The sequence below is a fragment of the Paralichthys olivaceus genome, chromosome 14 (genome assembly GCF_024713975.1).
Source record: "Paralichthys olivaceus isolate ysfri-2021 chromosome 14, ASM2471397v2, whole genome shotgun sequence".
Taxonomy (NCBI): Eukaryota; Metazoa; Chordata; class Actinopteri; order Pleuronectiformes; family Paralichthyidae; genus Paralichthys; species Paralichthys olivaceus.
The window spans coordinates 7,731,707-7,749,684 of NC_091106.1; the positions used below are offsets into that span (position 1 = coordinate 7,731,707).

Below are 17,978 nucleotides of genomic sequence, written 5' to 3' on the forward strand. Positions count from 1 at the left end.
CCTGTCACCAGATCCATCAACCAACTTATTTTCATGTCGGTCACAAAGCCTTTATTAGCTCTGCTGCCCTCTCTTGACCTTGCAGCCCACTCTGAAGAGCTCTGATTGTCCTTTAATTTTAGGGTGACTCTAGGACCACATTGTTTACCCTCAGTTTCAGAGAGGGGATCCATCCAGCCACCCAGTCAGGTGCTTATCTGATGCAATGGGCCATTGACCACCTTTTACCCCCACAATGAATCAACTCTCTGTTAGCTGAGTAGAAAACCTAACCTAACATATTGCTGCTTCAGGATCACTAGAGCTTCACTTGTTGGTTGGCTCCTGTTTCAGACAGCATCTGTATATAATGCTACAGGGATCAGGTTCAACTGCTAATAAAATGGGATGCTACGATTCATTTGAACTGCACTGATGCATGTTCTGAGTAAGGCAGCATCAACTGCATGACAGCACTTAACGTGATCAACCCTCCAAAGCAACAAAGACAAGCTGACGTCAGCTGCAGAGAAGATGAGACAATGTCGATTGTTGCCAGATAAACTAGATTTTATAAACCAACCCTGTTAGTAATCCCACCAGCTCATCCTGAGACGCTATCATAAACCTGATGAATGGCTTTTCATCTGGGCTGTAAATATTTATCCATTGCACAAATCCAAATTCCATTATGGGAGTAAACATAAACATTTTTCTGTCTTAAGCAGGCATATATGAAATTAAACAATTTAATGCTGACAAAGAGTTCAGCTAAGTGCCACCATATGGTCAACGCTGGTTCTCAGGGCTGCATTGTTAGGTCCGTGCGTAGTCTGTTTCTGACAACATCTTGGCTCTCAGCGGCCCCTCGTCTCCAAACATGCTGCATATGTTGCTCCCGCACTCACCAACGCTGTCCGGCTAAAACCCCCGAACACAGGAAAGGTTTGTAATTTGTCACGACTGTGTCTGAAATGAACTGATGTGTTTGGGTTTGTGGACGACGTCCATTGAAAGCTGGAAAGGGTGAAGTGATCAAGGAGTAGGTTTGTTGTGGGTGTCAGTGATACAACAAATGGCTCACTCATGCTTAGATGACGTCCACGTCTATGGCTAGGTTTATGTAAGCGTTAATAACCAAGGGCCCCAGAGAACAGAGGAGCGTGGACTTTTAGTTTTGGCAAGTAAATTATTGCTCGCTTCTAATGATGTGAAGCATTTTTGTATAAATAAATGTCAATTATGCAACTCTATGATCAATTCCTATAACACAGCTGTGGTTCAAGCTATAGTCTCTTATTCAAAGTTCGACATTGTCTGTTTTAGTTCTTAAGATTCCAACAACAATGACGACTTCTTCAACTTTTTTACGACTCTGCGGACATTACAGACACCGACAAGGTCAAATGTGAAATTAAGTTTTGGTAATATGTACATGCTTACTACAATAATGTTCAGATGATGTGCTATAGAGGAATTTTGGGGCTTCAGGCACATTGTTTGACAGATAATCTTCAGGTGAAGCAGAATGAAATACAGCACAAATGTAGCAAGAATTACTAGTAAGAAGAAAAACACAGTGATTATGTATCTTTGCAAGTTTGCATAACTTGAAAATGAACCCAGACTGAGTGGTTTTCGAGCCACTGAGTGCATAAGTATACTTTGGTTTAGCTCTGCAGAGGAGGCAGGGGGACGTGGCCCACGCCACATGCTACCATTTGTGCGATAAGGAGCTCATTAGTCACCACTCGGTCCATTACTGGTTCCGGGCCTTGTGGCACCAAACTGTCTGCACCCATTGCTCCTAAGAGGGCGGGGGTCTCGATGTTGGTCCCCTGTGCTCCCCTGAGCCTGGGCAGATAGCATCACGAGTAGCAGCAGCAGCAGTTAGACCCTGAAACCTAACCACGTCCTCTAACCCCCCTGACTTAATTAGGCCATCATTTTACTGTATGCCACAGTGTGGAGACATTGGCCATGTGGGGAGAGGAGGTTGCGGGTGAACAGGGGTTGAACAGTGGTTCCAAAAGTCCCATTAAAGGCTTTCAGGAGCTTTGCAGGGCTCAAGTTGTCACTCATTAAGCCACAAATGTTTTTATTTCAGCAGACATCAGCATTCCTCAATGTGATCAGCAGTTTTCGATCAATAACCATCAATTGCCACAATTGTTCCCCAACAAACTGCTCTTCTTAAACGTAAATGTGTTTTTGCCATCAGTTTGAAAGAGTGGATAATGGCTTCCCCCCACAGCAACACACTGAGGTGAGCCATACTGCTGCAAGAATGTAAAAATGGGTAAATAGATTACCATCTCGTCCTTCATACTATTTTCACTGGAGCCCATCCAGTTGGCTTATTACCACCAGAAACAATGTGTCCAGTGTGTAAGCATTTCCTCGTCAGCTCTTGGGCAGCAGGAAGATAAATAGTTGCACGCACATTCTGTATATTTTTCACATTTTCCCACATTGGGCAACAGTAAACCAAACACAACTGAAAGTGTGCACACACATGGGTTTCCTGCACACACGGTGAAAACGGTCTCTTGTCAGTGTTACTCAGCAACCAATTTCTCCAACTGTTCCTCAACCTGGCAACAAACACAGCGAAAGAACGAAAGAAAAGAGGAATGTGTTTCTGACCAACGAGGGGAAAAAATCCTTAGTAACTCTCTGTCCCTATATATTTCTCAGACCATAGCTGAAACCACACCAGCCCCAATTTTGGTCAAAACAGGGTATTTTAATACATAATTAACAAAGCAGTAAATTATACCATAGTAAATGAGCTAGGCCATTGTTGGATAACCACTGCAGTTAATGGCTTTTATACTTGTTGCATACTTTCACGGAAGGAATGTAACAGGGTGCGAAGATACCGCCAAGAATTACACGGCCTCAATCTTCTATTGGCTCTCACTCTTTCTCTCTCACCTCTGTACTATAGAGTATCCTCTCTTTCACTCATCACACACATCTGAGTCCATCATCCTATTCTCGACTTTGTGGTTCCCAGTTGAGGATTGCGCAGTCGTGTGTGTATGTGTGTGTGTCAGTATGCATACAGCTGGTGTGTATGTCACCATTTGTACTGTTTTAACACAAACACACTGCTGCTCTCCTTTATTGCTTAACACATATTTCACGACTTTTCCTGCCCGGGAGCAAGAGGAAGACCGACCAGCTCGGTCGTAAATTTTCTCTCAGTACACAACCTGGAGCATATATGCCACACAAGAACACACACACTCATGCAAAAGCACACATGCAGTCAAGGAGGGTGGGATGGACAGGAAGCAAAGAATCATATCTCAAATGAAGATTTTCATTTGAACAGAGAACATTCACCATTATCTACCACCTCAAATAAAAGGATTTACTGCCTGAAATGTTTTTAAAGTTATTTAAAACACACTCAATTGATTACTTTTGCTTAATTTCTCCACAACAGATAAAGTATAGCCCATCACTCCCCATATGAATAAACATCATATCAATCAAAGTGGATGGTGTGGTGCTTGTGACTGCCCCCTCTTCACTTCACCAGGCTAATGGGAAATCAAATCTGGGGAATGTCTTTAGCTCATTGCTCATCTTCAGGACGCCCGGCCAATTAAATGGATCCAATTCATCAGACATGATTCATCCCCAACACAAAGTCATATTTACGTTCACTGTGATTGATGAGGATCATTATGATGATTCAATTTGGTCTCAATGTGTTCGTATGACAGCTGTCTCTATGAAGGCTCCCTGTGTCTCTGCACTGTAAACATTTTATGTGTGTACATGTGGGCGAAGAAAAAAAAAGGGGGAGTTGTTAGTATTTTATCGTAGGTATAGGTAAATGTGTACATGTGTGCAGTATTAGTATCATGTGTGGCGTGTGTTTCCCTGTCATGGACTTCTCTGCTGCTTTTTCTGTGCAGTCTCATGTGTTTTGTGGTTTGGACGAGAGACAGCAACCATCAGCTGGACACTGGAATTTGCAGTCTGCTCTTCTGTTACACACACAAGTTTTTGGAGCCTTGTCTCACACACGTTTGCTCCCCAACAGTGCAGTGTGTGTTTGCGTTGTCCGGTGTTTATTTAGTTTCTGTTTGGAGTGTGAAGATATCCATCATTAAAAATGCAAGGGAAAATTAAATTTCCATCCAAAGCTGAGTAATACACTGTTTTTTAGTGTGACGGCATCCGAGAGACAGCTTCAGCAGTGGAGTCATGGCTTGCTGTTCATTATGTTCATTTGAGTCTGTTTATTTGTCCAGGGTAAAAAAACATAAAACTGTCTCCTGAAGACTGGAGACATGCACCCTGACTGAGATGGTCAACACACAAACACATTCATACTCTGTGGTAACATCACATATACACCCATATTACTGCTGCTGCATCAAAACTCATATATCTTGTCAGAAGAAGTGGAAGCTTTGTTTTAAACTCATAACACATTTAGGATTATTCTGAATTTCATTGAACTGAAGATTAAGCACAACAATGATGCAGTTATAATGAATATTACACATACGTACACATGTTTGCATGCAAAACAGTCATTTTCAAATGCATGCACTGAATTGACTAATGAATGTATGTGATATAAAATCTGATATTCAGGGTGTTTTTTTATTGTTGCGTTCCTTTTATTGGATCATTTTTCCCCACGGCCGTGTATAAACTTAAGACGTGCTGTTGCCAGAAAGAATAAATCCCCCAGCTGAGCACTAATTGTGTGATTTAAAGCATAGTTGTTGAACACCTCATTGAGGCCCCACACTGACTTTGTGTGGACATTATACAGACTGGCCTGCACAGGGACCAGAAAAATAGAAAGCAAGGGGGGTCAAGGTGAAGATGTTAAAGACGTTACATACGTTTCACAACATATGACCACTGCCCCTCTTTTCCTTTTTCTCCTTTCTATCATGTGGATATCCCATTCAGTCCCTTTCTGCTGATTTAGTTAAACAGTTGTATCATATTACACATCATATAAATGGCTGCAGTGGCACATTCTGTCCAGGGTTGTGCGACCTGCAGAGAGAGTGCAAACCAATCCAGAGCCACATGTGAATTCACTCTCAGCAACAGTTTATATTTTGAAAATGACAAAGCTTTGACCTTCCACATCTGTCCTGGCCTAACTTCAACAAAAATGATGCACATTCAATTTGTGTACACCATTGGTCAGTTTTATTTGGATGTTGATGACAGAGAGTCATTCAAGACTTAAGAGGCAGACTGTTTGATTTATATTGTCAGGAATATAAGTCATAATCACCAGTACCATGTTTCTTATCAGTGGTGTGATATTAGGTGAGGTTGGCTAATAATGTTTTAAATATTTCATCATATTCAAATATGAGATGTAACCTTCAATGTATCTTATTGTCATCCTGTAAAACAACAAACATTATACTTTTAGAAAGGGGGGGGGGCACTAATAGAGTTTCCCGGTTTGCGAGCCAAAGCTCTCTGCAGATGCTTTCTTGTCATACGCACTAAGCACCGGTCCTGGAGGACTTCTAAAGCTCCCACAATCCACCTCACCACACTCGTAGTCATGGGGCCTGGGAAGACCATAAAGCCTTTTTTACAAGGTGACACGACATAAAAACGCAGGGAGAACAGAGAAAGAAAGGGGGTAACATGGAGGAAAAAAAGAGTATACCTTTTCCATTTACTCTCTTTCCATCGCAATTGTTTGATCTCGTGCTTTCTCATTGTGTGTGTGTATGTGTGTGTGTGTGTGTGTGTGTGTAAAGAGTGAGTGTATTTCTGTGAGTGTCTTTAGCTGTGTGGCTGGCGTGAATGGGTGGGCTGGTGAGCCGTTCCCTGTCTGCCATCACCCATGTCCACTTACACACACTCTGGGCCTCAGTGGGAATGAAGAGGGGATTATGGCTCCGACTGATCCTGGAGGGGCACACACTTAACACTACTGTAAACAACATGGCCATTTGAGTGGCTCACACCAAGCTGAACTTTAGAGGTGAAAGCTGGGGTACACAATATGTCTGTGTACAGAGGACTGTGGTGGTCTTACGAAGATCGGAGATAAATGGAAAAGCAATGTGAGAGTGGTTCGATACCTTTTAATCAAAGCCCTGTCAGTGCTGCTTTTCATGCTTTAAAGATAATTCCAGTTAAGCAAACTTTATACTTTACTTTTTGTAGTTTTGGGTATCATTCGTTTCACTAATGACAATCTTGTACTCACCAAAGTAAATCAAAAGAAAAGGACCACATGATGAGGCAGGTTGTAAACTACCAAACTGTTTAAATAATTATAAACTAAACAACTGTATTTACAGAGGAAGTTACAGGTGAGAATGTTGGTGAAATTCATATATTAAGTCAAAGTTGAACCAAGAATTTGGTCCATAAGCTCACTGTACATTTTCCTGCTGTATTGTCACTCTGACATTTCTATAGGGGGCCAGCAGAAAGGTTCTGGAAAATATCTGAAGTAACTGACTCATATACAGCCCCTCTGGAAAATTTCAGGAAAATGTCTGGACCTCGGTACATGTCTTTTATATTATAGCCTGCAGACCAGTTCAACATAAATATTTGTGGAGAAATTGATATTTGAAAACACATTGGACTTTTCCGTCTTTCTACGGATATCATAGCTGTGGAATTAACATGTTATATGTTGCCTCCTGTGTGTTCCACCCATGTTCCAGAGATTTCCCTGCTATGTTCTTCCAATGAGAAAGAAAAACTCCAGTAAATGTTTAGACCCAATTTTCGAGTTCATGAAAACTGCTACTGTAATAAGAGCTCACAGCTGGATAGGACATTAGTTTGCTGTGGTAGTGCTTGCCCCATTGGTCTTGTTAGTTTGGATGATGATTTTTTTTGTTGGAACTTATCTAATAATCTTAACTGCATGTTTTTCTTTGCCCCGTCAGACTATTTCTCAGGGATGTTCTTACTCCAAGCTAAAGTACAGCATCATTATTATTTAGAAGAGTTAAATCCAAAACTATGAATCATAGAACTTAGAAAGGAATAAGAAATACTGGATTGTCATTAAATAAAGGTCATGATCGTTCCAGCTGTGAAGTTTGTGAGTTCAACTCTGAGGAGGAGATGATGATTTTATTGATCAGTGGTTCTGTTACAGGCCTGCCCATGTGACTTGTTCGTGTTTTGTTTTGAAACACGTTCTCTGAAGTGGTCTCTGCAGGGTCTGGGCTTTTTGCTCTTTTGTTTGTTTTCTCTCCCTTTTGATTAGGGAGGCCTCAAGGATTCAACATAATGGCCTCGCTCGGAGGAACGGGATAAAACAGGGCCAGGTCCAGGAGAGGGGAACGCTAGAGATGGGGCTTAGTGATGTTTTTGCATGACAGAAGTTCATATAAAAAGATTTTGGGCCATAATTTGCTTGGCTTGGGCCAGTTCCAGAGAGGCAGAGGAATTTTATTCTCTTGCAAGAGTAGGGGGGGATGGGGGGGAGTATAGAAACCTGCCCCACTAAAACACCCAACACAATATGGTTCGCATTTTTCTCCTCCATACTAAGTGTACCATGAATTATCTCGCTTTCCAGTTGAAGGGGGAAACTTTGATTCCATGTCATGTGTAGCAGTGCGGCTGAAATGCAGCGTATGCACTCTATAGACCAAATCAGAGTGTATATCAGTCTGGCCGCCAGGCCGACACGCAGACTTCTCACTCCTCCCTCAGACCTACTTTCCCTGCTCGATATGTCTGGATATAAAAAGCAAAAACAGCCATGGGTGATGGCATACGATGAATGTTTGCTGCACTGAGTACTGTGCCGATCGTCCCCTCTTGCCTCAGCTGATGACAGCCAGGACACAGACTTTCATAAACATAATACATCACTTTTGATGAGGGTGACTCATTTCACACCATTTATCCAGTCTTTTGATCAACTGTCAAGGCAGAATGCACGGGCAGCCAAATGCAACCTGAGATGGTTTCTGAGTGCAATTCAAACATCATTATCGTCAACAAGCAGGAGCAGAGTCATGGGGTTGTTTTGGACGTCGAAGCAGTGAAGTTTCTAAGGCTATGTCCGCTCTACTAAATTTTCATTTCCAAACACATCAACTCTGCCACAGATAGCCTGGTGTCAACACTACTCCACAGTTTTAAAGATGCTAACACAGAGAATTTTGGAATCGTTGCTGGCCGCGTTTTAGTTGGAAAACCCCAGGACTGCAACCCTAACCCTAGATGTTTGGAAATGATGACGTAGACACTCACAACCTCTTGCTGATTGAGTCTTCTTGATCACAATGGAGCTTTTGCTTATTCGACAAACTCCTATCACCTGACAACCCCTTAGAAAGAAAACAATCACAAAGCATTAGTCTCGGCTATGTGCAGGTCACAACATGGATAATGAATTACAAACGTCTCTGACCCTGTTGTGCAGTTAAACTCTGCATTTAGGATATATCTGTTTACATGCATAGGAGATGAGATATTATTTTTGTAATCTGCAACTTTTGTTATCACAGATTATTGTGCCCAGTGGCATTTGTGGGTGATCACATGATATGCATTTTCAGGATTGGACAGGGATTAAAACTCTTGGACGGAGAGAAATGTTGACATTGCTGTTTCCAGAGGAAAAAGTAGTGGTATGGATGAAACCTAGAGTAAAGTAGTTCTGTCCTGTTTTCTGCCGCTCAGTGTGAGGCCACTCTGCCCCTCTCCCATGGGAATGATCTTCAGAGTTAAGACTCCGAGGGCCATGGAATTTCAGTGAAGCACCAATGGTTTATTTTTGCAGCCCTCTGTGGTGTGTCTCATCCGAGCCTAACCAGCTCAGTCCAGCCTGGCTCTGTGCAGCTCATGGAGCAGCTCAGGAAGGGCCCGTCACTCCAGATGGTGGTTCAGTCCCTGCCAAGCGAGAGGGTCTGAAGGCCTGGCTGTAGGCCTAGAACCACAACCTCTGACAGGCTAAAGCCTCAGGCCCTTCTAAACCAGCACAATGCACCTTTTCAGGGGCCCTCTCTGCTATTGCTCCCCCCTTTCAGTGCTCAGGCAGGGGCCAGCCACCTCATGGAGCCTGGGAGGGAATGTATTCACAGCAGAAATGGGAAGAGGTTCAAACTACGGATTCATATGTTCCCAAGTGGGACACATGGAAAACACCAGACAGACTTCATAAAATCAGAAAATAGACCTGGTCAATGACTAGAGGTGCACAGCAGCAGTGAATTATTTTACATCACCATTATATTGATCCATGACTCAGACTGAAGCATACTGCTGCAATTTTTACTCAACAAGAATCTAAACTCTCTGGAAAACGTGAGAAATGGACGAATGTGTCAAGGCCCAGATGAGATGGAAGCTAACCTGCGAGTGACCCTGCAGCTCACTGTGTGTCTGAGTTAAAGCCTGCAGCGCACCTTGAACTGCTCGCCTCTCCTCTCTCTGTGCATGTACAAACTGCCTCAACCGCAGCAGTCTGCCTACACCCATTATTGTCTCTGAAAGAAATAATCCGAAGTGTTGCAACACTTCACTATTGGCGGCAAGTGGCGGCAAAAACAGAAAAGGGAGGCAAGAAACTGTAGATCTGAAGGGCTTTGAGGTACAGTAAAGTGATTAAGTCAGGAGCTACAGCATAATTATTCAGTCTTGCCTGGGCAGGACAGACAGAGCTGGCTCTTGTTACTTCTGAGCAGACGGGCAGGTACAGCGGCACGTCACTCACAGCGCACTTTTGTTTAATGACCTCCTTACAATAGAGAACGAGAGAGAGGGAGGGAGGGGGGGGGGAGGGGTTTAGTTTGAAAATGGTGTTTTCAAACGGATCTCAGATCTCTCTGGTTCTTAAACTCTGAAGTAGTGTGGCCACCAGGCATATCTGTTGAGGGAGTTTTGAAATGAAAAGTTGCAGTGTGGATGTAGCAAGAGAGAGAGAGGGAAAGAGAGAGAGTTTCCCTTTACCTGCCCCCAAACTGTCATCAGCACACAATCACTCCAGCCCTTCTAGTCAAAGAGGGGGTTAGGGGCTTATGATTGACCAGGGGTGAGAGGGTGGGAAGGGGGAGTCAGGAGACACAAACACAGGCAGCAAAGAACCAACAAAATGTTGAAAGCATAGTTGAAATTGATGAATTGAATGGAGGGGGTGAGTTTCTGGGTGAAGGTGAGTGAAGTGCGTAGGCATTTGGAGAAACAGTGCACCTCTTGTTAGTTGGAAAGAGTGATGCAGGTAAATGAAGGGGAGGAGGGGAGGTCGTGTGATGGTGATTTATTTCCCATGTGATTTATGCGCCCCCGTCTGTCACCATGGCATTGTCATGGTGATCATTCGTCATTCGGATTGTGAAAAAAAGTCCACCTGACAAAGGTAGGCGCCAGCTTTTGCAGCTGAGGATATGTAAACTTTTCCTCCCTGACGCTGATGGGAACACATAACTACTTAGACCTAGAAATGTCAGGAGACTGTTGTGTTATGTGTAACTAGGAAGATATTCATTGCACTGAATCATTTAAAGTTAGATAAAAAGACTCTTATGGGTCCAAATCATACATTTGACAAATTTCTCCTTTACTTTCACTATTGGAGAATAAAACACTCGTAACCTCCCTTTCCAATCAATCCTTACCTCCCTTCTTTCACTCCCTGCCCCCCCCTCCTTTTCTACCTCCCCCTCCCCAAACACTGGTGTGTGTTTGGACCCCTGAGAGCCGTAGCTCTGACAAACTGCACTCCTGAACAGTTTCAATTAAACATCATTTATGGGCACTCTTTTTTTTTTTTTTAACAAGCCCCTTTTATTGGCCTGGGTCTGTGTTTACTCGTGACAGTAATGGTGCTGGAGTGGGTAACTGTGCTGCGTGTACACTGGCATACATTTCCATCCAGTCTGTCTCCTGACATGGAGGCCAGCAGACTCTTGTTACTCCACCTCTCTGTGCTCCAGTAATACGCTGGGCCTTCAGTTCAGCTGAGCGTGCGAGAGGAGAGAGCTGCAGTTTATCTCTGAACTTGGCCTCGCATATTTCCTCTGACTTTGCTGTTTGCTCTTCTTAACTCTCTCTAGAAACAATTGCAAGGAACAAAATAATGTCAATAAACTGGGCTGGAGTCTCCACTGTGATCCTGGCTTGATCCAGCAACGAGAGTAAAACTGACAATGTCCAACAAATAAATAAATAACTGCTGTCATGAAATGAAGCCCAATGGATGCATATTGTGAATATACTTTAAATTAATTCAACAGCCACTATTTTAAGGCAGAAATTAGTAAAAGTGTTTTAAAACCACAAACACCTTGAATATCAGTCACTGCAACAGATTTGTGAATTTAAAAATCAGGTGGTCACATGGAGTGGTTTTCTCCCTTCTGAAAACAGATTGATGATGTGATCTGTGGCTCTTTACAAAGTGGGGAAGGTTTGAAAGATACTGGCATTTACTAGGCAGAGCTAAGATGGAGTTTTAGGGCCATAGAATAATGTCAAATTATTAAAAGAATGAAGTAATAATCGAGAAGAAATTGCAATATTACACGATTAAAGTTGTAACTGTGAAGGAAGTTGTGATATTATGAGAATTAAGTTATAATTTAATGAGAAAAAGCTCATAATATATTAAATGACCACCAATGAGAACCTATGCTCAACCGAGTTTCACTCAATCTGGATCCAAAATCTTGAACTGACTCTGTCAAGCCCATGTGATGATTAAGTATTTTGTTTGTGAAACTTTTACTAAAGTATAACTTAACAAGATGCTCCACATTCCTCATGTTAATGCAGGCAACAGGCTGATCTTCTGATATTCCCCTTCATGACATATAGCCTAAAATTACAACTTAATTCTCTTAATATTATGACTTTATTTTTGTAAATTTCCTTTTTTTCCCCCTTATTATCACATCAATCTTGCAATGCTATCACTTGTTCCTTTTTAATGGTAGGACTTTACTGCTTCACTTCTCGTTATCTCACAGTTTTCCCCATTTAAGTGGCCCTAATAGCAGGCCTGATAACAGACATTTTTGATATGCATAAAAGTCAGATATCTCTATCTCTCCTGCATTCATTTCAGTTTCTCATGACACACAGATCTGTCACATTCCTCGCCATGAGCCCAAATTAATCTTAACCACATGAGGCATTTTGTTTGTGCAGAGAATTGAAAATCACACCATTGGAAAACCCATGTTTGACACGTTGGCGGGATATCAACCGCATGCGTCAGGGTTTATGGCTTTTGATGTCACCAGTGACATCATCACTGCAGGACAAGACACTGGGGAGTAGGGCCGAGTGATGGGGTGAGTGTTGTGATTGGCACAACTGGGCAGGGAGCGTTATGACGAGTTCATTTACAGAACACACCCAGAGCTGTAAAGCATGTCATGTTAGCTCAGTGTGACACACCTCACCAGTGTTTAGTCGACTGTGCAGTATTCAACCTACTTAAATCTGACTAAACACTATTAAGTGAGACACATTATTCTCTCAGTTAACAAATAAAATCAGTCTAAACTCTACTCAGGGATGTTAGTTCTTCAGTTCTGGCTTCAACTCTGTTTTTTACGTTGATTCTAATCCAAGAGCCGTTACCTCAGACTTTCAGATGGAGCTAAGTCAGCATATAAACTAACTGGAAGTGGAGTCTGTGAATTACAATTGCTCAGACACAATTGCGCCATTAGTGAATAAGGATCCTAAGGGCAAGCGAACCACACACACGTCCTCACTCGCACATACACAGGAGTCGAGACCACAAACACACACTCCATTTGTTTATCCTTCCATGCAGATACAGACACGGTGTCGTGCACTTAATCAAACACAAGCAGAGCCCTCCCTCTCGTGAGCACTGACCTGGTGGTGAACCATTCATTATCTGCTACCCAATGCAAATGCCTTGACAGATTCATACTCTGACCTGATTGGTCAAATGGCAAAGAGTTTAGTGAAATACCTGCTTCAAATGCAGGAAAAACAATATGTTTAACATAATGGGGAGCACAGATGTCTTCAACCCAGAAATGAGATTCTGGTTTCCTTGTAAGAGCCTCACTTATTATCAGCAAAGCTGGAGTTTGCTGAGGGGTGAGAGGGTTACGTCCAGGATTAATCCTTGGGCACCGTGGTTACTTGGCAGCTTTGTTAAACTTTGAGTCACCCTCTAAACTGACGCCCACCGCGGCCTCCCACCCTCTGACCCCTCCTCCTCTCCTGGGGTTGGGGTCTTATCTCCAGTGGATGTGGGCTCCTCTGGCTTCACACAAAGCCTCATGTTGACATTCCAGAAGACCGAGCCTTGTGCAAACACACCAGGCCCCACCAGATGGCTAGGCGAGGGAGGACAGGGCTATAGGGCGAAGGACGTGGAGGAGGACGAGGAAGAAGAGGAAGAAAACAGCAAGATCAGAATGAAAATCACTTTTAGCACTAAAATGTCAGGGTACCCCAACAAATCATTAGCCGGTCAAGGTGCCAGATGGCAAATGAAGTGTCTTGTCACTTAACTTTACTTTAAGTAACACATTTGTACCCAAAATACAATTCAATCCCCCACACATATTGTTTTTCTTGTGTCCTCCAGCTTCTGCCCAATCTCCCTTCAGTCATTCACAGCTAATTCTTCAGGGTCACTGGGTTAATCTTCAGAGCATTAGTGAACCATGGAGGAAAAAGACCCCAAAATGAAAAACTCATTTAAGGCTTTGACTGAGTGCAGTGGGTCGTGTTTATCAGTGGAGGGCAAGAGAGCGTCAATGCCGCCGTGAGTCCCCGGGCAAAACTGTGTGAGGACGTGTATAAATATACATTTTCAAGTGCGGTTTGATTTTCATATAAGAGTGAAGTGTGCAGCATGAAAAGCAGATTCTTTTTAATTGTCCTATGCAGCACAATCTGTGTGAGGCGATTCAATGTTCTATCATTATTAGTTTTATTATTGACGTGAGGTGAATTATGAGAATCTGCTGTATTTTACTGGAACAATAAAATAAAGGCTTTTCTGTTTTAAAGTAGTTGTTAGTTGTTTTCACATGATCACTGACTAATGACTGAGGTCATAGGTAAGCCATCCATTTATTTATTACAACTCTACGTCATTATCAAAGTGATACCCCCCTGAAAGAGCGAGCTCTAAATTATGATCCTCTGCGTCACATCACTGACATCGGATAAAGTGCATTTGTTTCCCAGAAATGCACAAACATCTCAGGGGGCATTTTGTCAAGATGAAACAATGTAATCCTCTTCTTCATCTCCTCGGAGTTCACTCCTCCCTGCCTGTGTGTGTGTGTGTGTCAGTCTCCACCTACAGCACAATATACAGCCGTTCTGATAGATAGAAGTGTGCAATAGTCAGTGTGGATATCCGGCTGCCTTTCTCTCTGCTCCCCCTCTAATGAGTGTGTGTGGAGCTGTGGTTTATCCTGCCACTCTTTCTTTCAAATCCTCCTCCAATCCTCCAGGGCTGTAGCTGCCCCCCCCTCATATTCTATGGAAAAAGAGGAATGTTTTCTGATTTTCCCCTCCAAGCCCTTTCCAGGTTCCGGAGACATGAGGGGGCACGTCTATTGGAGGAAGACTGTATGTTTATTCAGAACAAGTTGAAGCTTGGTATGAGAGGGGATCCAGGTTTATGTTAAAGACTCTAAACCTAATATCCTCACCTTTGCCAGGACCTAGGGCTGGGTGTTGTGGCCAAAAATTATATCAAGATAAAATTGTTCTTATCACTTGGTAATTATCTTGATAAATGTCACATTATGATTTCTTTTAAGTTTAACGACAGATTTATTCTCCTGAGTAAAGTTTGTGGTTTTAACTGGTCTTTATTGTCAGAGAATAACAAACACTTTACAATATTTTGCAAGTCTAAGGTGGATCAATTATGTATATATGAATATATTTAGTAATATTGCGATTTGTGTTAATTGTTGATGTTGTTTTATTGCCCAGCCCGTCCAGAATTCATGTTGTTACTTCCCTTTTACTGGGCTGAATGTACAGCAACACATTCTAGATAAAAATGTTTGTTTCAGACTACTACGCAATCATTACCCATCCAACAATTTGTTTTTAGTCATGCTACTTCTAGAGAGAGTACTGATCTTAGTAAGATGATCCAGCAATGTGCTCCAGACATTCATGTCCCCCACAGGACTGTAGTAACTCTGATTAACTTTTCATCAAGAAACATCATTACGTCAAAATGTTGAGGTGTCCAATGCTTCAAACACTCTCCCTCTGATGTCATGACCTACATGTGGCCGTATCATCATCGCAAGATGTAACGCCATTACTAAATACAACCACATCCACGGCCGCCACTGTATATCACACGTGCTAATAGATCAACTTTGATTCACTTACATCAAATCAGATAAATCAACTAGTCACTCTGTTGAATTAAGTCTGTTGTGATAAGAGAAAATAGGGAAATCAATCAGCTAATCAGAGCACCTCTTAGTCTACCAGGAGACGGACAACGACTCTTTGTCTGATCAGGGTCGGACAACTCGGGGCACACAGACACACTATCACTAAAATGATGAGGTCCCCGTTCATTAACAAAATTGCTTTGACCACTGGCACAAAGTTAGGATCTTAACTCGATCACATTGACTGTGTTTGTAGTGAGCTCAGCAGTTCTGTATGAAGACTCGATCTATCAGGGCAGCTGGAGTAGTTTTAATGTAAAACGACAACACTCCTTTTAGAAAATTAGAGAAACTGGCTCTGTCCTGCCATCTTACTGAGGCCCTGCATATTCATTTCTCTGAATAATTGCAGATATGGTGGAGAATGTTTCTTCTTGCATGGTAAGTAAACAATAAAAGCATAGAAACAAGTTAAATACTCAGTAACGACAGCTAAATCATATCTGCCCATATCAAATACAGAGAAAAAGAAATTGAGCTGCAGAGGAAAGTGCAGTTTGATAACACATTCTTTCAACTCATAACAATAAAACAAATTCTCTGCCTCTTCGCTGCCAAATGGCACTCGATACTTCCAACAGTCAGGGATGAGAACAAGAATATGTTTTTCCATCATTTATTTTGCAAATGTGCCATAAACACTTGCAAAAAAACATCTTAAAGTTGGTCCAGTAGAAAAAAAAAACAACAAACACTTGAATGATTTAATACTTTGTTTTTCAGCTTTCAATTCTGTCAAGTGAATTTGTAGTCTATGTTTAAGTCTAAATGAGGGAGCGGATTGCTTGTAGGTTTTTCCCAAAAATCTTTTTTTTCCTTTTTAACCGTACATAAATATCCAGAAATCAACCTTCTTTCCTAAAGCAAAAGCTAAGAAAGAGTAAAATGCCTGGATAGAAAGTGTATCAACATCTACATAAGAAAAAAAGGGATTAGCTGACTATAAAATGTACACTTTTTTAAAAATTTAACTTAAAATTCACATTCATATATAAACTTACAAAACCTGGATCTTTCAAACCTACTAAAAATAGCATTCTCCTCTGTTACTGTTGAAAGATCATTTTAAATTACCATAAATTTAATGTATTATTTATTTATGTATTGTCAGCATCATTAATGTCATCATTTCTGCCACATTGTTTTTGTTCTTTTTTCCAAAACTTTTTTTTCTTTTGAATCATTTCAAAAACACATAAGTCAATAAATTAACATGCTACCTCAGTCCCTGAAAGCCAATACTCAACTGTGTTACTGAGTGAAAGTAAGACAGGTGTTTGTGTATATTAAAGTGTGTATTCGCGTGTGTGCGTGTGTGTGTGTGTGTGTGTGTGTGTGTGTGTGTGTGTGTGTGTGTGTGTGTGTGTGTGTGTGAAGAGAAGTATCGTACACGTAACCTGTTAGCGTTCCTGCCTCAAACACAATGTTAAGGTAGGAAGGGATTGGGTTATTTCAGAGTCCATACAAAAAATAATTCATTGTAAATATATAATATATATTTATACATATTTGAATATATTTACAAATATACCCAGCACTATACATTATACTGTGTATTTATTTTTCTCCAGAATAATTGGGAAGGTTTATCAAGAGAAGTGAAAAAAAATGCATCAATATTACAAAATAAACAGGAGAGCAGTTTCTATATGTGCTCTCCTCCTACTCCTCTGTTTTGTTAGTCGGAGCTCTGTCTCTCAGTCCTTTTTCCTATTTCGTCTTCCTCCTCTTGTCCCTTGTTTTAAGTTCACGTCGATCCATGTACATTCCTCCAGGAGCAAACAACAGTCTTGGAATGCCAGCCACTGGAATGGGATCACCAAACAAGTTAATGCCTCTCTGGTTACAAACATGAGAACCAAAATGAAAAGTCTGTGTATTTACATGAAGGGGGAGGAGGAAGAGGAGGAGGAGGAGGGTCCCCGGCTAAGGTCAGTTCATTCAGTCAGTAAAAAACAACCAGCTTCTGCAGGGTCCCTGTCCTCTCCTTTAAGACCACGTGTGAGCATGCCATGTGTGTAGTGTGTAATGTGTGGTGTGTGCACATGGCAGTGTGAGTCTGTGACAGCAGCGCTGCCACCGGCCCAGTCCCGTCTGGGTTCTCCTTCAGTCCACTGGGAGCCAGAGGGGGTGATGGGGGGGCAGGAGGTTGGGTGCATGTCAGAGAAGGGGTCTGTGCTGTGTGTGTTTTGGGGTGTTTTGGGGTAGAGAGTTTTTTGGGGGTGGGGCTCATGTTTTGACGTTTCCGTTGATGTGCTGGTACTTGGGGAGGCAGGGCTCGTCCGGTAACGGGTCGTGGGAAAACACAGAGTCATCACTGGAGGAGCAGGAGCTGCGAGTGTCGGGAAAGCTGGGGGAATACTGCTCTGTGGGGGCGCACAGGTCCAGATACTCCTGCAGACACAGGGAGAGAGAGAGTCGTTTTACACTCAGACACCAGCTCATGTGTTACAAACGGGAAAAAATGCTTCAAAGTAGTGAGAGGCAAAAGACCCAGAGCAAACAAAAGAACATAAACATAGAGGTGAAACCCAGTCAACAAGAACAGGGACTTTCCAGAGGAGGGCGAGAGAGGTA

The 17,978-nt window shown here is 42.2% G+C and overlaps 1 protein-coding gene and 1 long non-coding RNA gene across 3 annotated transcripts in view; one reads left to right on the top strand and one right to left on the bottom strand.

Moving 5' to 3' along the window:
• The first annotated feature begins 13,852 nt into the window (after positions 1–13,852).
• On the top strand, positions 13,853–16,860 carry LOC138413627 (uncharacterized). The gene is made up of 2 exons (XR_011246033.1): positions 13,853–16,746; positions 16,779–16,860. It is a non-coding gene; the product is annotated as an uncharacterized lncRNA (long non-coding RNA).
• fgfr2 (fibroblast growth factor receptor 2) overlaps positions 16,004–17,978 on the bottom strand; it is a 37,495-nt gene continuing 35,520 nt past the window's right edge. For both annotated transcript variants that reach the window (XM_069538511.1, XM_069538510.1), the window contains exon 18: positions 16,004–17,795. In XM_069538511.1, the coding sequence (XP_069394612.1) occupies positions 17,631–17,795 (165 nt within the window). In that variant the 3' untranslated portion in view covers positions 16,004–17,630. The remainder of the gene's footprint in view (positions 17,796–17,978) is intronic.